Source organism: Marmota flaviventris, chromosome 10 (assembly GCF_047511675.1).
Source record: "Marmota flaviventris isolate mMarFla1 chromosome 10, mMarFla1.hap1, whole genome shotgun sequence".
NCBI classification, from domain to species: Eukaryota; Metazoa; Chordata; class Mammalia; order Rodentia; family Sciuridae; genus Marmota; species Marmota flaviventris.
In genome coordinates, this window is record NC_092507.1 from 77890542 (window position 1) to 77913647 (window position 23106).

At 40.4% G+C, this 23106-nt stretch overlaps 1 protein-coding gene across 3 annotated transcripts in view; it reads right to left on the reverse strand.

Annotated features, from left to right (window-relative positions):
- Positions 1-23106, reverse strand: part of Tgfbr3 (transforming growth factor beta receptor 3) — a 188104-nt gene that overhangs the window by 36939 nt on the left and 128059 nt on the right. For all 3 annotated transcript variants that reach the window (XM_071618045.1, XM_071618043.1, XM_071618044.1), the window contains 5 exons: positions 17136-17319; positions 12527-12695; positions 8412-8559; positions 3120-3309; positions 330-664 (listed from right to left, as the gene is read on the reverse strand). In XM_071618045.1, coding sequence (XP_071474146.1) covers positions 330-664; positions 3120-3309; positions 8412-8559; positions 12527-12695; positions 17136-17319 — 1026 coding nt within the window. The remainder of the gene's footprint in view (positions 1-329; positions 665-3119; positions 3310-8411; positions 8560-12526; positions 12696-17135; positions 17320-23106) is intronic.

Genomic DNA, 23106 nt, shown 5'->3' on the forward strand with positions numbered 1-23106 from the left:
TGCTGCCAGGTCTTCACCTCTCCCCACTTACCTCTTCCCAGCTGACCACCTGTCAACAGCCCAAGGACTGTGATTGCTGGCCTTGGAAATTCAATAGCAAAATATTGACACATAAGGATTTGGAACTCCACTGCTCCTACCCCGCCCCTCACTGAGAACAATAGAAACCAGGTAAGAATCGAAGACAAGAGAAAGTGGGTCCATCCAACAGAGAAAACAGCATCAAGTGTCCAGAATTCAAAAGCAAGAAAGCTAGAAGGAAATAATAAACACAGACTAGGGTAAAATGGGGAAGGAGGTTGGCCTCTCCTTTAAGAGACTGTACTAACCTGGAAAGAATCTTTTTCTACAGCCACGGTCATCTTTTCATTGTCACATCTGACTGACAGGGCAACACCCATGCTCCCCTGCACCTCTTCTGGCTCTCTGGGACCAGGAAACAGTTGTATGTTGGGGATGACAGAGTCCCTTGGATGGGGGATTCTATCTTCTCCCCCTTCCTTCTGGCCTCTCCTGGAGATATCAGGGAAAGGAAAGGGGAGACCTCCATTTCGGCCTCCCCCACCCCGGAAGGGTGGTTTATCTGGGGCAGGCAAGGAGCCAGGGTCCAGGAGAATCCGTAGCTCAGGAGGAATGGTATGGACTTCCTCATCTCTCATCTCCTCTGTGGTGACAGAAGAAGGCAAAACATCATTGGTGTGTGATGCTAGGCCACAACCATCATCATTAGAAGCAGAACTGGAGGAATTAGCACAGAATTGGCAGGTGTAAATGCACATTTAACAAGCAATGTATAAAAGTGATTAGGAGTCTATAAGCCTGAATTCTAGTCTTGGTATCTAATTAGCTAAGTGGTTTTGTGCAAATGGCTTTCTTCTCTGTGTCTCAGTTCTCAATTTTTAAAATTAAGGGGTTGGGTCATATTCATGATCCTCAATGTTGGCTGCATATTAAAATCTCAGAGATTTCAAAAAAAAAAAAATCCTCACTGCCCAGGTTGTACCCCAAGCCAATTAAAACTCAAGACTCTGGGGTAGGAAATATTTTTTTTTCTACTTTTTAAATAATTGGTACACTATAATTGTACTTAATGATGGAATTTATTGTTACATATTCATACATGCACATAATATAACAATATAATTTGGCTAATATCACTTCCCAGCACTTTCCATATCCCACCCCTTAGTCCCTTTCCTCTACTGACTCCCCTTTAATTTTCATGAGATTCCAGCCTCCACCTTTCTTTTCCTTTTTCCTCTCCAGCTTCTACATATGAGAGAAAACATACAAGCTTTGACCTTCTGACTTTGACTTATAATTGTTAAACATAATGGTCTCTAGTTCCATCCATTTTCCTGCCAATGACATAATTTCATTTCTCTATGTGGCTGAATAAAATTCCATTGTGTATATATCCATTCATCTGTTGATGGACACCTAGACTGGTTCCATAGTTTGGCTATTGTGAATTGTGATGCTATAAACATGGGCATGCATGAATCACTATAGTATGATGACTTTAATTCTTTAGGATAGATAAATACCAAGGAGTGGTATATAGCTGGGTCATATGGTAGTTCCATGTCTAGTCTTTTGAGGAACCTCCATATGATTTCCTTAGTGGTTATACTAATTAACAATCCTACCGATAATGTAAAACTGTTCCTTTTTCTCTATATCCTTTCCAGGGCACAATTATCAATATGTTTTAAGCTCCCTAAGATTGAGAACCATTATGGTAGATGACTTCTAAGTTCCTACAAGTAAGAAAAGTCTGACTAGAGTAAGTTATATAAGGCAATATATTCTTCACAAATGCCATTAAAATACTTTCCCTGGATCTAGAAATCTTTTGAATAGTTCCTCAAAAGATTTCTTGACATGATATTAATATTTATTTGTTTATTTATGACGGTGCTAGGGTCTCAAGCACATTAGGTAAGTGTGCTACCACTGAGCTCACCTCCACCCCCAATACTGGCATTTAAAAATTATTTTACTGCCTCCTTTTTGACTGCTATACTCTAGAAGCTATTTGGGCACCCTGACTTTAAAATCATAATTCCCAAAGGGGAAAGAAAGAGCTGCTTAGATACAGTTATTTCTTTGAAGGAAGAGGTATTTCCATGCAAGTAATGCTCAGCATTCTGTCATATTTTCAATAATTTAAAAGAAAAACAAAAAGTTTCCCCAGTCTTTCTACAATTACAATCTAAGGCCAACCCAATGGGTGCTTAAGGTCAAACCCATGTCAGTGGAAGTTGAATGTGATCATGACTGGTTGGCATCAACTCTGCTTTAATACAATCCTTTTGAAAAGCATGCTACAGCTAGGTCCAATGGCAGTCATAGCTTTTGAGGGTTTTTGACTTGTATGTTAATATAATATCTCCATAACAACTGTAAGGTCCATGCTATAATCTCCCCTCATTACTGAAGAGGAATCTGAGACTCAGAGGTGAAGCAACTTCTCCCCGCAACACAGCAGATCTGGGACTTGATCCCAGCAGATATGGGACTTGATCCCACATTTGTAACCTCTGTTCTAGTGGCACTGCACTCAGTAGTGGTACTACACAATGAGAAAGAGGTCTGGGGATCACAAGAGTTGGGGTTTGAGTCATTCTAACTATAAGCCTCTGCAAACTCAAGAACTTGTCGAGCCTCTGCTTTCTACTCCATCATATTGAGATGGCAACTCTGGTACTCTCCCTGCATAAGAAAGCCCAAGCAGGAGTCCTCATGACCTTTCTTTTACAAGATACAGCCAAGACTACAGGCCCCAGACTTGTCTGCAGCCCTAACCCCTTAGAATTCTCAGCCTCAGGTTTCCCCAAGAGAAGAACACAGGCTCTAATTTATTCCTAACAAAAGTCACCAACATGCAGTGAACTCTAGGTTAAGAAAATCTGTGTTATAGTTTCACCAAGTAATTTTTTTTTTTTTTTTTGCAATTCTAGGTAATTTTAAGTCTTATAGAAGAAAATAGTCAAAGAAATTGTTTAAATGTGCAAAAGAAAAACAACACCATTCAAGCAGAAGTGAGAGTTCCTCACTGGAAAGCTTCATTTGGATGACATTTTTAAAACAACAACAACAACAAAAATCATTCTTACCATTGTTTTCAAGCCTAAGATGAAATCTATTAGCCACAGGAGCCAGTGTGTATGATGTTACTGGACTATAGCCATTGTCCAATGCCCACTTCAACAGGTTCTCTTGGGTGGAAGGAATGTCATCTCTTATTGATTTGGTCATTGTCATAGATCTTTCACCTTCTTTACCAAAGCCAATACTATTGGGAGCCTAAAGATAATAGCAAATTTTCACTCATGAGTCTAAAATGAAACAGTGTTTTAAATAATAATTAAATACCTGAAATAAATAGATTCTGGGTGGTATTTGAGGGATTATTTATTCTTTTGATCTCTATTTTCCTTGGGCTAAGAACATTGATATAACCTTTAATAGCAGATAAAGAGAGACATGTATTCATACTATGTGATCACATTATTTTAGATGGCTTATATCAATAAAAATAACCCAACAGCTAAGTAGCTACATACTAAATATACCTAATCTGTTACCATAAAACTAATTTAATGTTTATATTATCATCATCATCATTATAATTAATGGGGATGAAACCCATGAACTTGAGCATGCTTGGCATGAACGACATCTCCAACCCAATGATCACATTAGGCTGGGTCGGGGAGGTGCTGGATATTGAACCCAGGCTCACTTTACCACTGAACTACATCATCAGCCATTTTTACTTTTTTATTTTGAGACAGGGACTCACTAAGTTACTGAGGCTGACCTCAAACTTGCAATCCTTCTGACTCAGTCTCCAGAGACACTGGAATTACAGATATATGCCACCATGCCTAGCTCCAATGTTTACATTATTAAAAAACAATCTCAAAAGTATATGCCAAACTTTCCTTTTTTATTTTTATTTAAAAGTATGTATAAAGTATACGTGCACATTATGTTGCCCACAAATGTCTGTGCTTCTACTTCTTGTATCCCCAATTTTAAACGAAACATGACACAATCTACCAATTCAGTGTGGAGATGATCCCAACTTTATAAACAATTAAATGCCACATGGCAAAACAACCAATGTTTATATTTCATCTATTGTTTATGATTAATTTAGCAATTCTGTAATTGTATGCATTTGCCAATTCTCTTAACTATGTTTACATTTTATATCCTAAAATACTAAATAAGGTCATCACTCCTCTAAAAACACAATATTTTATACAGTAAGACAAGGAGGTCATAAAATTCGCTTTCACTGGGCAATCAGTAAAAAAACTAAAATAACAGATATAAATGTACTCTGAGTAACCAGGTCATAGAAGGTAAATGTCAATGTCACCTTCTGACTCTTACAGCAGTGACCTTGACAGAAGAAAGGAAGCTGAGTGCTTGGAGAGGGACCCCAGTGGGAAGGCACATTTTTAACAACTGCTCCAACCAGGCTGCAAAGTCCTTCCAGCCTGCAGATTATACCATTTTCATGCTGAATAAAAATCACTTTAATTTCCATGCCCAATGATTTTCTCCTGCATATATGCAGCATTTTTCCTAAATTCCTCATTTGCTTCCCATTCTGTTTGCCCTGAACATGACTAAATATTAATCCTTTCCCACTGTAAAACCATAAAAGATTCACAGGCTCTAAGTTCTCTTGGCCTCTTTGGTTGTGGGAGTTTGGCTGAAGACACACAGATTTCAATTAAAGCTTAAAGGATCTCACCCGGTATATTTCTCTATTAACCAAAGTGCTTATCCAAGGGAAATCGGCCAAACTGACCAGTCACAACCACTGCTCACAGAGGAACCAGGTGGAGTTTTAACCAAGTTCTGCAGCCCCCATTCCTAAACTCAGTTTCATAGATTTAGAATGGTTTAGCTCTTGGCCTAATTAAGAGAAAACTCCTTATGGGAAAACAAGGTTAAAAAGAAAGAGGGAAAGGAGAAGTTGGAGGAAGAGAAAGAGGAAAGAAAAGGAAAAAGGAAGAAATAAAGAAAGAAAAAAATTAAAATGAAGTAAAGAAGGATCCGATTTGTTCTTAGAACTTTTTACTCGTTTAGTCAACAGTGGTTTCTTAGGCTCAGCTCCTTCCAGCCTTTCAAAGTAGCAGGTTGTTTTGATTGGCGGGAATCACAACCTTGGCCTAAACAATACTGGTTGGCCTCATCTGCCCTAGTCTTTCATGTCACTGGACAGCTGAGGAAATATTGTATTTCCCGAATACTCTCATCATAGCTGCCACCTGTCCTTTTGAACCAATACGGAGTAATCTGTTTACACCTTTCAACATTAAATCTGGAAGCTGTCAGTATACCTCATATCAATTATGGCTCAGAATTTAAAAGGGTCTATCAACACATTTGTGAGGCAGCAAGGCTTGGGACAATGACAGGAAAGATGATTCTCAGCACTGGGCAAATTCCTCACCCTGTATTTCTGGGAATCCCTAGGCTTTTCCCAACCTTAGTGGAGCTACTCTCCAATAGGAGTGTTTAAGGGGGTCTCCAAATACCACCACCATTTTTCCCAGCCACATCTTCACGAAAGATGATGAGCTAGGAAGATTCTAAAGTTCCTGCCCCACCCCTGTCACATTAGCGTCAGAACCGAAGGTGTAGGGAGGAAGTGGGCCAGAGGGTGCAGTGCATATTCTCACTGAGGTTTAAAAAATATCTTTTCTAAGAATAAGTTGGTCATCACCAACCCGGAAGTCCTGAGACCACGTGAAACAGTATAAGAGAAAAATTCTAATAAGATTCCTTCATCCATTCTTACATCCTGGAGGTTCCTCCTGCTCTAGAAGTGATTATGTATTGTCTATAGGGGACCATTGTCCACAAGGGACTTGAGGAAAGAGCCAGATCTGGACCTGGCAAGTGGACACTTTCAGGGTTTCCATTCTCTCTCAGCAAAACCCTTTGCATCTCTTTTGACCATTTTGCCATTTGGAGAGTGCATTTGGCCCATACCCCGACCTCCAACAAACAGGCATAAGCCACACCCATGGGGCTCTTCAAGTTTACCCCACAACTACAATTCTTTTGGTGAACATTTTTCTTTGTTTTCCCTTGTTTAGAGAAGTACCCTAATTGTTCCTATAGACACGCTCTTAAAGAAAATTTTTACGGAAGGAAGATGAACACCCCCCACACACACACCCTTTATGCCAGACACTGTGCTAGGAGCCTTAAATGTATTCTCTAATTTTCCTCCAAGATATAAGGGGAGAGAAGCTGCTATTCCCTTGTTAGAAAAGGAGAACCTGAGACTTGCAGATTAAGTAGCACATGTAGCTGAGAGTTCACGATGTGCATGCTGCATGCCCAATGCTTTAGAGGAAATATCCTGTAGGTAGGTCCTTCACAAATACTTGCTGTTTGGATGAGTGAGTGAGTGAGTGAGTGAGTGAGTGAGTGAAAAAACAAATGAATAAACTCAGCTAAACCGCACCTTAACTGTCAAGGTGAGTGCTATCTACCCAGTTTACAGGTGAACAGACTCGATGCTCATTTAGGCTGCCCAACATCTACTAGGAGTAATGACAATTAGAGATGGGATTTCAATCCAGTCCTTTCCAGCCCTGAGCCAGGAATCTTTCCACTCTACCATGCCGTCTCAACAGGAAATAATAGAAACAGGGTCTCTATGAGCATGCCTCCCTTTCTAAGCAGGAATTTAAACCTTTGTATTAGCAGGTACCTTTCACCTACAGGAGTCAGAATTCACATCTGAAGTTAGGGGAGTTAGGAAATCACAAAGCATGAAACTGACTGGGAGAATAGAAAAGAACATCATGAAACATTACCTAATTGTTTAGTAATGTTGTCATGCATTGTCCAAAATTGGCCTGCAATAGGAGTACAGCCAAGGAGAGGAATATAAACAGATCTTGCTTGGGATGAGCGATCTCATTTCTAGACTTTCTGATTCATATGAGAGATGGGGACATTCAAAGTGAACTCCAGAACTGCCAGGGACCAGGCACACAAACTCAGGGAGAAAAAGAGCCATTGAAGGGTCAGGCCTGAAAGAATATTTACACAAGAACTCCAGCAGGGAATTAAAATGTACCGTATGTTTTTTGCCTTTCAAAGCATGATTCCCTTTCCTGTTTTTGTTATTCTGAAATTAAAAACATTTGGCTCATGTGCCAGGCAGCAAAAGTAACAGACACCCCAGGTCACCAACACCCCTCATGCCATGCCAGAGAAGGGCAATCAAAATATCTGCAACTTCAGAGAATCACAGCCGGGCTTTGCACTGGACACCAAATTAATTTATCACTGTTACACACGATGGGTCATTACTCTGAAACTTTAAGAAAAAAGTTTTAAAACCCACAGGAACCAAGAACAATTACTTAAAAATTATGATGTGTGTGCTCTTGGCTTTGCACGCTGCCTCCAGTAAGTGCGGTTACATGGCGTTGCCTAGGGAACAGCTGGCTTTGCCCACAGCTGAAGACACAGAAGGTGCCACAAGTGACTGATGCCAAAACCAAAGACAGCCCTCTCCCAAAATATGGAAAACAAAACCCACTCCAACGGATACAACACAGGTACAGAAAGAGAAATGGGTCTACTTTTTAAAAAAGACAATGCATAAAGATTGGAGCCTATAAAAGAGGTGCTAAAAAAGTCAAAAATGGGGAGAAGGATTTTTCTTTAATTTTCAGTATGAATCAGTCCCATATTCTGCCAAATAGTTATTCCCCTAATGATATCTGAGATAAGATTTATTTCACCAGACTTCAACATTCAACTTTTTAGGAAACTAGCTGCTATTTCACCTTATGCCAACCAGCTAAGCCTCTTAGGTTTATGTATGACCTTCATAAAATAAAATGCATAAGAAATAGGCATACTTGAAGGTCCCTAAGAGCTAGAAGCAAGCAAAAAGTTGTGCCAAAACCACACAATTAACCCAAAAACATCTATAATGTGACTTGGGGTCAGCCTAATTTCCCATATCTTACCTAAGTACTTAATCCCAAAGTAAAAGCTGCTATTCGGGATCATAATACTGACACACTATGAGTGAGAAGCGTTCTAGTACATTTCAGGAATTTCACAAATGAGGCAAGTGAAGTTCAGAAAAGCTAAGGGGCTTGTCCAAGGTCAGTTTATAAATGGAACACCCAGGACTCAAACCCAGATCTGTCTTGCCCTGAGAGGCCCATTTTAATCACCACCACTGATCACCCTTATCAGAAGAAGCCAAGAAGCAGCCTATTTTGTAAAGTAAAATATAGCTGAGAGAACTTAGAGAGTCCAACGAGTCAGAACCTTTACAAAAATAACATGCATAGGCACATTTTAAATTACTGCCATTCATCAAGACAAATGTGCAACCAACTTACAATCACTTTCAGGTTTCCCTTAACATCAAAAGATTTGATCACCCAGTTGACAGACTTTTTGCACTTCAAGATCAAGATGAGATTTTTGACCACCTCAGGATCCTCTCGAGAAGGTCTTATGTCAATTATTATATCCACCTGGAAAGCACTGTGAATGGAAAACAAAGGCAAAGTTAGGACCGAAATGCCAGAAAGTTGCAACTATCTCCTCTCTTCCAAGTGTTCATGTTTCTAGTGTCTGGCCAGTTGATTAAAAAGCTGGAGTTGATCCCAGGCAAATGACATGTGCAAAACAGATTGTTATTGCACACATAACAAAATGGTTTTACATAACAATAGAAACACAAGCCTGCTGAAAATTAGTCACTCAAATTTTCTCTTCTTTGCAGAGCAAAAAGAGGCGGTTACTTAATGCAGCCACTGTTTGAAATGGACTTGAACGAACCAGAGAAGTTTACTTTTGAAGAAGAACTGTTGCTTCTTCAACCTTGAACACCTTCAATGTGTAACTTTCCAACTAGGCTATATGCTCAAAGTCCTTCAAAACCAGAAGTGGGTGGCAGTTCAGTGACGGGGACAGCTGGTGGCAGGGAGGAGGAAGTCATGGTGGTAAAGGAAAAAAAAGAAAAAAGAAATAGGAAACTTCAAAATAAAATGAGAGGTAAAAGACTGGAGAATTTCTTGCCTTATATAAGTTTTGCTCAAGCTGTTAAGAATTGGTAAGAATCAGATCTGTATTTATTTTCCCAAACTTCTGGACATAGTTATTTAAAAACAAACAAACAAACAAAAAAAAAAACAACAGATGGTCAACCAAGGGATTGCTAGAACACTGATGAATGCAACCCAAACTTTTAAGAATTCAGTATAAAAGAAAAAAATCACTAAACAATAACATCTCTATCATTCTGAATTTAAGTGGAGAGTCCTTGTCTTGGTTTTATATACTTGTAACGCATAAAGGGCTTAAAGGGCATGGTATACTCAAATGTAGCCTTGGGCTTAATATCTAAGCAAATTTGCCAGAGTGCTTCTGTATCCTTTTTAATTTTCCACAAAATTCTTCATGTGGAACAGAATGGGATATTACCAAAATTGATCTGTAATTTATTCACTTTTGAAATAAAAACTTGATTATAATTTTAACTTTGAAATCCCACTACAAGTATCTTTAAATTTTTGAGTCATGAACCCAAAAGAAATACAGGCTAGAGTGGGAGAAGGAACTATTTTTGTTTCCTTTTTCTTTCTTTTAAAAACTTCTCTAATTATTCTCAATAGGGAGGGTCAAATTTCTGGCCCAGGGGTAGGAAGGAGTTGGGGGGAGGTGGGCGAGAACATAGGAGAGAGGCAAGCTATATCTAATAGATTCTGGGCAGATCACCATGAAAGCCCCTCCCAAAACAGACATGCACGGAGCTTTAAGGAAACAGCTCTCAGTGCAGACACTATGAACAGAACTTTATTAAAATCAGAATTTTACCAAAATGAAGGCATAAAAATAGGAAAAGAAGAACTTAAATTATCACTATTTGCGGTAGACATGATTCTATACCTAGAAGACCCAAAAGGGTCTACAAAAAAACTACTAGAACTAATAAATGAATTCAGCAAAGTGGCAGGATATAAAATCAACACGCATAAATCAAAGGCATTTCTGTATATCAGCGACAAAACTTCTGAAACGGCAATGAGGAAAAACACTCCATTCACAATATCCTCAAAAAAAATAAAATACTTGGGAATCAACCTAACAAAAGAGGTGAAAGATTTATACAATGAAAACTACAGAACCCTAAAAAGAGAAGTAGAAGAAGATCTTAGAAGATGGAAAAATATACCCTGTTCATGGATAGGCAGAACTAACATCATCAAAATGGCGATATTACCAAAAGTTCTTTATAGGTTTAATGCAATGCCAATCAAAATCCCAACGGCATTTCTTGTAGAAATAGAGAAAGCAATCATGAAATTCATATGGAAAAATAAAAGACCCAGAATAGCAAAAGCAATTCTAAGCAGGAAGTGTGAATCAGGCGGTATAGCGATACCAGATTTCAAACTATATTACAGAGCAATAGTAACAAAAACAGCATGGTACTGGTACCAAAACAGGCGGGTGGACCAATGGTACAGAATAGAGGACACAGAGACTAATCCACAAAGCTACAACTATCTTATATTTGATAAAGGAGCTAAAAGTATGCAATGGAGGAAGGATAGCATCTTCAACAAATGGTGCTGGGAAAACTGGAAATCCATATGCAACAAAATGAAACTGAATCCCCTCCTCTCACCATGCACAAAAGTTAACTCAAAGTGGATCAAGGAGCTAGATATCAAATCAGAGACTCTGCGTCTGATAGAAGAAAAAATTGGCTCCAATCTACATATTGTGGGGTCGGGCTCCAAATTTCTTAATAGGATACCCATAGCACAAGAGTTAATAACAAGAATCAACAAATGGGACTTACTTAAACTGAAAAGTTTTTTCTCAGCAAGAGAAACAATAAGAGAGGTAAATAGGGAGCCTACATCATGGGAACAAATTTTTACTCCTCACACTTCAGATAGAGCCCTAATATCCAGAGTATACAAAGAACTCAAAAAATTAGACAATAAGATAACAAATAACCCAATCAACAAAGGGCCAAGGACCTGAACAGACACTTCTCAGAGGAGGACATTCAATCAATCAATAAGTACATGAAAAAATGCTCACCATCTCTAGCAGTCAGAGAAATGCAAATCAAAACCACCCGTAAGATACCATCTCACTCCAGTAAGATTGGCAGCCATTAGGAAGTCAAACAACAACAAGTGCTGGCGAGGATGTGGGGAAAAGGGTACTCTTGCACATTGCTGGTGGGACTGCAAACTGGTGCAGCCAATTTGGAAAGCAGTATGGAGATTCCTGGGAAAGCTGAGAATGGAACCACCATTTGACCCAGCTATTGCCCTTCTCGGACTATTCCCTGAAGACCTTAAAAGAGCGTACTACAGGGATACTGCCACATCGATGTTCATAGCAGCACAATTCACAATTGCTAGACTGTGGAACCAACCCAGATGCCCTTCAATAGATGAATGGATTAAAAAATGTGGCATTTATACACCATGGAGTATTACGCAGCACTAAAAAATGACAAAATCATGGAATTTGCAGGGAAATGGATGGCACTAGAGCAGATTATGCTTAGTGAAGCTAGCCAATCCCTAAAAAACAAATACCAAATGTCTTCTTTGATATAATGAGAGCAACTAAGAACAGAGCAGGGAGGAAGAGCAGGAAGAAAAGATTAACATTAAACAGAGACATGAGGTGGGAGGGAAAGGGAGAGAAAAGGGAAATTGCATGGTAATGGAGGGAGACCCTCATTGTTATACAAAATTACATATAAGAGGTTGTGAGGGGAATGGGAAAATAATCAAGGAGAGAAATGAATTACAGTAGATGGGGTAGAGAGAGAAGATGGGAGGGGAGGGGAGGGGGGATAGTAGAGGATAGGAAAGGTAGCAGAATACAACAGTTACTAATAGGGCATTATGTAAACATGTGGATGTGTAACCGATGTGATTCTGCAATCTGTATTTGGGGTAAAATTGGGAGTTCATAACCAACTTGAATCTAATGTATGAAATATGATATGTCAAGAGCTTTGTAATGTTTTGAACAACCAATAAAAAAAAGAAACAAAAAAAAAAGATGGTCCATGTGAAAGCAAAAAAAAAAGAATTTTACCAAAATGATAATTATGTTAATAAGACACATTTTTGTAATTTTCTCAACAGAGATAACCTCAGTCAATTGGGATCATGATATAGGAAGAGTGATTGTGTCTTATAATTAATGCTCAGAAATTTAGAACAGGCTTCAGGAACTTATCTGGAATATATGGCACCTGAAGACAGATGCAGAATATAAATTGACACCACTGTGTCCTTACTCCCTCTTTAAAACTGCTGGGTCCCACACCTGAAGCACAGATGGATCCCTCCCTCCTGCATCGGGAAGCCTGCACCGCTCTCTACCTCAAGTAAGGAAAGACATTTACTCTCACCTCTCCACAGTTCAGAACACACACACACACACACACACACACACATTTGCTCACCTGTAAGGGTTAGAGTTGGGGGTGATTAACTCAATGATGTGCACTTCTTTATCCTGGGGCTGGTTGGACATCACACAACCTTCTGCAGCTTTGGGCTGAAGGTACTCAGCAAGGTAATTGAGTGAAAGAAAATTCTTCCCTATGTTGCATGTGGGAGGGAACACTTGGTCTGAAAGTAAAGAATTACAAGGTGATCTGTCAAACCACTGAGCTACCTGTCACCAGAATCAAAGGAAAAAGGTGATGGTGAGACTGAGCCAGTGCATGACACCAGGAACCACAAGACAAAAAGAAGGATCTTAGCCTGTGACCTTCTCAATCACGGCTCTGAAATGTCTGCCACTAAGGTCACCAGTGACCTCCCAATGACCAACACTAGTGGCCTCTTTTTGTCTAAATCCTTTCCTTTCTTTTCCTAGTACCTTTCCTCTGGCCTACGTTTGAGTTCCTTCCACTGGAATGGTCTTCAAACTGTGGTGTGTGTCAGAATCCAGCTTTAGCTCCCATCCCTGGGAATCTGTTCAGAGCATCAACGTGGTGCCCTGGCACCTTTCTATTTTGAAAAGCTCCATAGTCCATCCTGATGTACACAAGGCTGAGACCCTCAGCTCCTTCCTCAATCCCCCTTTTGTCTCCTATTTTCCTAGATGACCTTGGCCACTCCAATGGCTTTCACTTGTACCTGGACTGTCACCCTTTTTTCAAACTGCAGACTTGTACTGCCATTTGTCTACAGAGCATTTCCCACCTAAAAATCTTATATGTATTTCACAGTCAGCATACTCAATATTGAATCTTTTATCTACCCTATGGCCATATATGCTCCTCCTTGGATATTTGTAATTTCAATTAATAGAAGAACCAGTCATCTCATGAATTCTCTGGTCCACACATGTAGCATTAATCACTTCCTCCTGTTTATTCCCCACAGACCTTTCTACCCTGAAGGCTAAAACTAGGAGTTCTGGGGAAACAGGGAGGACAGACTTTCACCTTTCTCATAATCTTGACCCAGACAACTCATATTTATATGGCACCTTACAGTTTCAAAATGCTTTTCCAAACATCATCGTGTTGAGTGCTGCTCACCACCCGAGGAGGAGTGTCAAGGGTCTGAAGACACTCCCTCCACGGCACACAGCATTTTCACAGCACTGGGCTTGATGGGATTTTCATCTCGTGGTTTAAATGTTTAAACAGAACTTGAAAGAAACTGCTGGCAGTCTGACAGCTGGGACCAGTGTCAAGGAAGTTCTAGGTGTAGCAAGATTTTCAGAAGAGGTAATTAATCAGAGACCTGGCACTTTAATCAAACAGATTTCTGCCTTTTTCATTTTAAGGATGGGGTGCCAGGGTTCATATCCACATGAAAGTCTCACCTGAGAGTAAGGAATCATCCCAGGAAGTTCCGAGTTTGGGTTGACATTACTCCCCTCCCCAACTTGTGCAACCTCCCTTGTGCTGAAGTCTGAAGTGCACACTGTGACATCATAGCTCCAACCACTATGGCATCCCCAGCACCAGCCCCAGAATAGAGGGGACAGAGCAGTTCACAAGGACTGCTTATAAGCTCATTGCAAAAGAGCACTGACTCTGCACTCTGCATTGTTTTCTAAAAACACCCGCAGAAAGAAAAGACCAAGGCTTCACAACTTGGGCTGCTAGAACTGCTTTCCTCCACATCTGCTGAGGGTTTTGCCAGATGTGCAGATGAGGTATGCACACCCTGCAGCTGCAGCCCTGTGATATCTCCCCCAGATCACAGGATGGAAAATGATATTAGCAGCCTGGCTGAAATTTAATCGAGAATCAGAAGGTATGTGTATGGGCCAGAGAACTCAAGAGACTAGGACCCTCTTGGGATTGTGGCCTGCATTTCCAGTTCACAGGTGCAACTGGCTTATAGCTGCCATGTAATAGGCACATGGCATAGGTTTCCTGAGTTCATAAACAATGATGTGAGATTTGAAACAAATAACAAAAACTTCACCCATGTTGGGAAGCCACTAGGAAAGGTTTAATTGTTCCAAAGTTGCAGTTAATAAGGGCTCCAATCCAGATGCCATTGTCACTAATTTGAATAAGCTGATCACTTTTGATCACATGTCTGGGTTTTTCCCCCTAAATGACTTTCTGCATACCTGGCATCAAAATTCACACCAAGTGCCAAGTAGAAAGAAAATCACAAAGGGGAATCCCAAGTGGGAACCAAGCAAATTTATGGGGGTCAGGGGGATGAAACATCACATGGTTTATTTGTATTTTAAGAAAAGTTTAACAGATGACTTTGAGACTCAGAAGGGCATATTCTGAGAACAGGAATAAGCCTGGGAGGTAAAGTGAATGCTCTATTTTCCTGCTGTGGAAACTGAGGCTCTGGTGGTAAATTTGTGTTGCTTGAGGCCTAGTTATTAAGACCAGTTGGGATAGAAGTGCTACTCTTCAAGGCTGGGGTTATGGCTCAGTGGTAGAGCGCTTGCCTGGTATGTGTGAGGCACTGGGTTCAATTCTCAGCACCACATACAAATAAATAAAATGAAGATCCATTGACAACTAAACAATATTTTTAAAAAATATATTTTTAAAAAAACTAGTGACACTCCTCAATTCTTTAACTCTGTGTAGACAGGTGAAAACAGTTCTCAGATGTGAGGAGCACCAAAATCACCTAGAGCTCATGAAAACACCAACTGCTAGTTCAACTCTAGTGTTCCTGATTCAGTTGGCCCTGGGAGGCCTAAGAAATTGGATCTCTAACAAGTTTCCAGGCAATGGGATCACACTTTGAGAACTGCCAGGTTTGAGCAAGAGGAAGCTTAAGGCCTGGGGTCCCTGGAAATGAGGAGGGTACAGGCTAGGTAAGGAGGTTGGCTCAGGAGAGTCCAACCCAGGATGATACATTTCCAATGAGCCACCAACTTAATTAAAAAACCTTGCTCTCCTTAGCTGTTCCTCTACATGGTTAGTGACTTAGACTCCAGCTGATGACTGAAGCCAAGTTCCAGAGGCTTCAAACTGTTACTGGACTGGACACCAGGTCTTCAAGTTAATTTCCCCTATTCAGTTTGTACCTTAATCACTTAAGTGACTTAACCCCTCGCCCACAGTGCAGGTGACTGCCATGCTTAGAAACTCATGTACTGTCAGAGGGATGAGGCCTCACAGCTAAATGTTACAAATTTTCTTAGTCTGACAAATTCCAAGGGGTAATCAACATTCTTTCATGCTACCAGAATTCTGCTTCAGAAATGCAGAGCATTGGCCACGGCTTAGAAATTTTATGAAAAGAGATTTTTCATTTTATCTCAATGGGGTTTGACCTCGATGATTACTTACCTGACTACCATGAGAGCCGAGTGAGAAATTTAAACCTTTTGAACCCAACTCTTCTCTAAAACACTTCCTCTCATCCCAACTATACAAGCCTTCATCCACCAGCTCACTTTGATTTTCAGATTATGCTTGTGTGGCTAAGATTTAAAGCAGGCAACAAGCATTAGACTTAAGTCAGGAAACCTAGGTTGAGATTTGGCTTTGCCACTTGCTAGTGATGTGGATTTGAGAAAGTTCACATACTTTCCACTAAGGTCTCTGTAAAGTGGTGGGAATAATGTCTCCTCCTGGGATTACTCTGGGGTTAAGCGGGGTATATGGAAAGTCCCTAGTGTGGCCTCTGCATCTAGCACACACTCCAACATCAGTATCTGCCTTTCCTGCACCTGTCTCAAAACACTTTAAACCAGCCCAGATCCAAAAAAAGAGTTGGGAACAAGCATTCAATAACCCTTCTTCTCCTGCCATGCTATTGATGGAGGTATGACAGATGCTGTAGAATCCAACACAAAGCACTGGATGCTAAAGACCTGAAACATAATGTTCACATATCCCCTGATTTTAACAAGGACTCATTCACAAGAGTTATTTCCTAGTAACTTAAGGCATTCCCAATGCAGTCAACTAAAAATAATAATGAAAAGGGTTGTTGTTTTTTTTTCAAAATAATAATAGGCTTTCAAAATTGAGTCATCAGATATTTATATCCCTCTGCAATGTGAGGAAATTTAAATGGGCAATTTCTTATCAAGGCCATATACTTCCTTTCTCCAATGCCTTGTCCTTGCAACAGGCATTAGTGTTAAAAATGTATTTAACACTTTTCCTCTGCTATTGTCCAAAATTTAACTGATATCTCAATACCATAAGCTGATATTGGCTCTAAACAGTTGCAGAATAATAGGGAAGAGGAAGTCCTAGCAACTGACCCATCCTGCCAGCTCCTTCACTGCATCCATTACCACCATCTTCCCCTCCCCCACCCCACCCCCACTTCTCCCCTCCCACTCACCTCTTTTCTGGCTCCTGTGGAGACACATTATCTAAATCCTACACAACAATCTCCCCTTCTCTCAAATGCTACTCTTGGTTTCTCACTTGGTCATTACCAGGCCAGTTTCCACAGAGGAAAGGAAGAAGGGGAGGGGGAGAGAGCAGACCCTGCCAGCTCCAACATTCAGAATCCTATGATTCCTGGCTCAAGCCACCTGGCCTCAGAAAAGAAAACAACAGACTATCATAAATCAGTCATTAACTGAAGCCACTTAAAATTTACCTTCCCCCACTTTAATATAAATATTTCTTGCTATCTTGAGTTCGGTGAATGAAGTCACTGCTCCGTACTCCTTTCGGGCCCAATTTAACAGCTCCTCGTTTCCATGGGGGAAGTTCCTTGCTTCTGTTTCTGCTGTCAAGGAGAAGTTTCCTGGTGAAAACTGGACCACGGAGCCCTCAGACACCTAGAGGAAATAGAATTGCTTGTTTAACATGGCAGGTCACCCAGAGCTGAATGAGTAAAGAAAGCACTTATATGAGACCACCTATGGGTGTTTATCAATACCAGAGTTTCTTTCCCCTTCTCTCTTTCTTTCTTTCTTTCTTTTCCTGCAGTTGATTCAAGAAATAATCCCATGCCTAGTTCTCCCAGATAATGGCAAAAGTACTCACCCAAGGTATCCCTTTGAACATCGAAAGATCTTTGTGATGAGAGACTACATTGTGCCATGTGAGTAATCATAAGAATTATCCTGGTTATTTTCCTTATATCCATATTGAGAATATACTGTCCAAGTACAGTTGGCCCTCCATTTACATGGGATTCATATCGCTGGATTTAACAAACTACATATTTAAAATATTTTGGAAAAAATTGTACATGTACTAAATATGTACAGAATTTTCCTTATCATTTTTCCCTAAACAACCCAGTATAATAACTACTTACATACTATTTATACAGTATTGGATAATATAAATAATCTAGAAATGATTTAAAGTATATAGGAGAATATGCATAGACTATACACAAATACTAATGTCATTTTATATAAGGGACCCAAGCATCTATGGAACTTGGTCTCCTGGAGATAGAGGTGATCTTGGAGTCAATTCCCCATGGGTACCAAGAGTCAACTGATTGTAATGTGTCTCAAGTCAAGTGGAAAGTGTTGGTGGCCTTATGGGCTTATAATGGGTTTCAGTATCAGGGAAAGTGATCCCAAGGTTTGCTGGCAACTGAGCATGACTTTTTGTGGAAACAGTTGTGACATCTGTGGACAGAGTCACCACAACAGGCACACAGTGAGAGCTCTTTTGTTTTATATTCTCCTAAATTCTGAGATTAGAAGAATGGCCAAAGGTGGTCAATCTTCTACTACATTCCTCTATTTCATCACAATGAGATGAATGTGTACAACAGTTTATTTTGTAAGACCCCCAAATTCGAACAGATAATGAAGTCAAGAGGCTGTTAAGCCAATCCTAATAAAACTTGTAGGATGATTTATGCAAGTCCCACATTACTGTTGGATGTATTTAGATCATCACTGATCTAGAACATCATGGTGCATAAATAATTAACACATTCCAAGGAGGAAAATCATCTTGTTGCTGTGCTATAATCAAACACAGTTGCTGATAAAAATATGCATGTCATTTACTAGCATTTAAAAAATAACTTATCTCATCAAGGTTAAGGTGAAAACTCAAAATGGGGACAGAAAGGTTTTCAAGTCATAGAATTATAAATGTCTTACATGAAATTTACCAGGAAACTTCTCCTTAACAAAAACTGGGACTGAGGTTGTGGCTCAGTGATAGAGCGCTTGCCTAGCATGTGTGAGGCACTGGGTTCAATCCTCAGCACCACATATAAATAAATAAAACAAAGGTATTTAAAAAAAAAAAAGATGAAGCTTATCTTAAAAAAAAAAAAAAAACTAAGCAGTTTCTGAAGGGGTTATAAATAGTCAAACCAAAAAGAAAGTTGAGTGCATGATTGTGCAAATGGCTCTATCACTTACAACAGCATTACAACACTAACATACACACAACAAAATAGTACTGACCCAACTAGTGTGCTAGGCATTAATATTTTCTACTTAGTCATATATATATATATATATAATTAAATAAAATTTTAAAAAATACACACACACACGTGTGTGCGTGTGTGTGTGTGTGTGTGTGTGTATTTTAATGCTGGCAAACAATTCCATGAGTGAATTGATTCCATGAGTTAGTTACTAATGCTGTGACCTCTACCTTGCCTGCAAACTGGATTCATCTGAAGAACATTTTTTAAATTTATTTTTAATGGGTATATTATAATTATACATAAAAGTGGAATTCATTGTGATACATTCATATGTGCACGTAACATAGATTGATCAATTTCATCCCACAGTTCTTCCCTTCTCCCATTTCCCCCTTTCCCTTCCTCTGTTCCCTCGCTGTCCCTTCACCTGGAAAATTTCTACATATTCTGATGCCCAGGCCATATCCAGGTGGGTGAGAATCTTTGGGTGGGGACCAGGCATCAACATTTTTTTAAAGCACCCTGGGTGATTCCCATGTCACACAGTCACCAGTGGTGTGGAAGGCACCAGGAGAGCACAGGCTCAGTGTGGCTTCTTAGCCAAGAAGTCCTGCTCTACACTTGGGCAACTCATACCAGCTGTTATCACCAAACACCTTCTGGATCCCTATCTTGAATCCCCAAATGACAGCTCCTTCTATGATAGAAATCAGGCTATTTCATACTTATTGAGGGCTTCACAGTTTGTACTGACTTGGAAATAAACTGTTTCACAATAGTGAGCATTAACTGCCTACCAACTATACATTATGCACCCTAAAGTGCTATCAAGTGTGGTAATGACAATTTCTAAGTGTCCTGATGCCAGTTCAAAGCAAAACCAGCAGGGAACATTTAGCTTTGACTTTGGCTTGATGTCATACGCACATCAAAAAGCCTGTGAGCCATCTTCCCGCCTAACACTAAACCTGCCCACCTATGGGTAACTCCCCTGACACATGTCACATAGCTGCTCATCAGCACTGAACCTCAGGCCATCTTTATCTTGTTGTCTGACTTTGCCCCACATGTAAAATCTTCTATTCACTAAAAAGCATTTGATAAAAGCATTTACAAAATTAAAAACAAACACACACACAAAAAAACATTGTTATCAAGTCTGGGGGGTGGGATGGAAGACAGTTGGGAAACCAAGTACAGAGGCCTTTGTCCCACTGCCAACAGTCTGGCTTTGTAGGCAAGAATCCCTAAATGTTCTGCTGCTTGTGTCCTCATTCACATTACATCCATTAAATATGACCCTATGTTTTAAATATGTTTCACAAAGAATACATTTTTTTCCACAGTGAAAGAAGTGACATATCACACTACTACATGCCAGAAGCCAGAAAGCAACAGTGTAAATAAGACAAGAAATGAGATGCAACTTCAGAATGGAGGGACAACTGCTGATGCATGGTCAGCCCTGCCTGAGCACTTCTCCTCCCAAACCAGCAGCCATAACGTTCACAGACTCAGGGCTAAAGAATTTGGAAACAAAATTACCGCCACTCCTCAGGCACATTCCAATAAGAAGAAACCAAAGCTGCCAAGAGCAGTGAGGTGTCTCTGACTATAGGTCAGTGGAAATTTCCTGCTTCTGCAATGGTTTAGTCAGCACTGTCTCCTGACTGCCAGCTCTCCAGGGTCCAGAAAGGCCTCCCCCACGCCCACAGAGTTGCAGAAGGTATTGTTCAGGTGTTTCTCCCCCTTGATCTCCAGAACCTGTGAGGTAGGCTACCAGGATTTCCACAGTACAGAGGAAGGAAACTCCAAGAGGCTAATGGTCTACCTCAGGCCAGAGAGTCAACACCACCAGGAGAGGACCAGAATGTGGGACTTTTGATGCACAGTGAGCTTCTGTTTGAACCCTTTCTGAAAGAACTCACTAGCTTCCAAAGTGGATTTCTGCTCTTTCTTTCTAGTTGTAAGATTCACCTTCTGTCCACTAGTCTGAGCCACACTTATGAAACTAAGGAATTCCTTCCTCTTTCTTCTATGAGATAAGCCTTCCAATATCAGAAGATCTTTATCACATGTTGATTCTTCAGGGCAACATTCCCAACTCCACCCCAGATGCCCTGGTTGTCAGATCTTCACCAGTATAGGCTCCAAAATATGCTGGGACAAGATTAAGGGTCTCCAGGTATGGTTTGACAAATGGTGGTTAATTTTAGGCACCAACTTGACTATACCATGGGGTGCCCAGATATTTGGTATCAAACGTTGTTTTTAGTGTTTGAGGGTATTTGGGGATAAGATTAATATTTAAATCAGTAGACTGGATAAAGCAGATTTCCTTCAGGAATGAGTGTGATTATCCAATTAGTTAAAAGCCAAAATAGAAAAAAAGGCTGACCATCCCAGAACAAGAGAGAATTCTCCCACCTGACAGCCTTCCTACTGAACCATCATCTCTTTTGGGTTCTAGAGACGTCTCCTGGGATCCAGACTGAAACTGGGACAACAGCTCTGCAGATTTAGGGTTTGCCACCTCCATATGAACAAGTGCTAGAGAATAAGAAAAACTGAGAAAGAGGAGAAGGGTTTTATACTTTTAACCATTGTAATGGTTAAAAAAGAGAAAGTCAATGAGAAGTTAAAGACCTGAAGGAAATGAAAGAGCAAGCCACACAGGCACCAGGGGAAGGAGCTTTCCCAGGGGAGATGCAGTGAGTGCAAGGTCTGGCATGGCAAAGGGCCAGCAAAGAGGCCAGCATGGCTGGAGCACAGAAGTGAGGGGGGACTGGAGGGAGAAAAGGTCCCAGAGACCAAAAGGCCCTACAGGACCCTGTAGACCACTGAAAGAACTTGAGTGTTAGTCTGGGCGAGATGGGCCACCACTGAAGGTTTATTAAAACATCTACCAAATGTTTTATCAGCTATGTTGTCCAGACTGAGGGTGAGGAGGAGCAGTAGACCATCCAACTCCTGGAATACTCCAGGTGACTTCGTGCTGCTATAACAAACCTGAGGCTGGAGAATTTATAAACAGCAGACATTTATTTCTCTGAGTTCTGAAGACTGGGAAGTTCAAGATGAAGGTGCTGGCCATTTCAGTATCTAGTGAGAGCTGTGGCTGTCCCCTGCTTCCAAGATGCTGCCTTGTTGCCATGTCCTCACATGGTAGAAGATGGAAGACCAAAAGGACCGAACACTGCTACACAGCCTCTCTCATAAGGACCTTTTCACAGGGGAGGCATCCTCAGGACCTCATCATGTCCTAAAAGTCCTCCTTTTAATGATACTGCATTGGAGAGTAGATTTCACCATGAATTTTTAGGGGACATGTATATTCAAGCCACAGCCCCAGGCAAGAAATGGTGGCAGGTCACACAGGGGAGGTAGTAGTAAAGATAATGATACCTAAACCTATGTGTCTTTGTTTTGTCCTTCTCTAACACCAGTAATTGTTTCAATATAAATGCAAACTCTCCTGATTATCTTTTAGACTTGTATTTCAGGTCTGTAACACCATGTAAAAACTCTTATTCTGTTAGCTGTAAACAATGGGATTTCCTATGCACACATTCTGTGTGTTTTCATTGAAGTCCCTGAGAAGTCCATGCCTCACAGGTACTCTCCACACCCCTGTGAGGTCGCCCAGGTTGTCTGTCCAACTATCAAGTGACCCTACAGAACTGACTTCATTTTTCTAAAGGCATTGTGTGAGAATCTGCCAAGAGCCTTCTGAAAAAGGTACATAGTTCTTCGACTCTCCAGCCTGCTGTGATCTTCATGGCACCCATATTGGTTTAAAGTTTGTGGAACAAAATAGAATGTAAAGAGAATAGCAAAACCCATTAAGAAATAAAGGGAAAATAACTTTCTAATATGAAAAGGGTTTGCAATCATTATTGTAAGGGAAATAACTACATGGGTATATAGGACAAAAATCTGTTGTTCTTTATACTCCTGCCACTCTCAACAGTTCACCTCTGCTTCCAGTTATAGTGGGTAGTCTACCCATATCAACCAGTTCTCCAGCCCACTGAACACCTGGTCATGTAATTCAATTTAATTCTGATACTGTCTACCTTGAGAGAGTGTCACATCCCTCAGATCAAGGGCTCAGTCCCACAAGACTGGCCCCACATCAGAATGCCAACTGCAAGTTCAGATGAAGTGTACTTGTGACTGACCAGCATTAATATGAGGTTCCCACAACTGC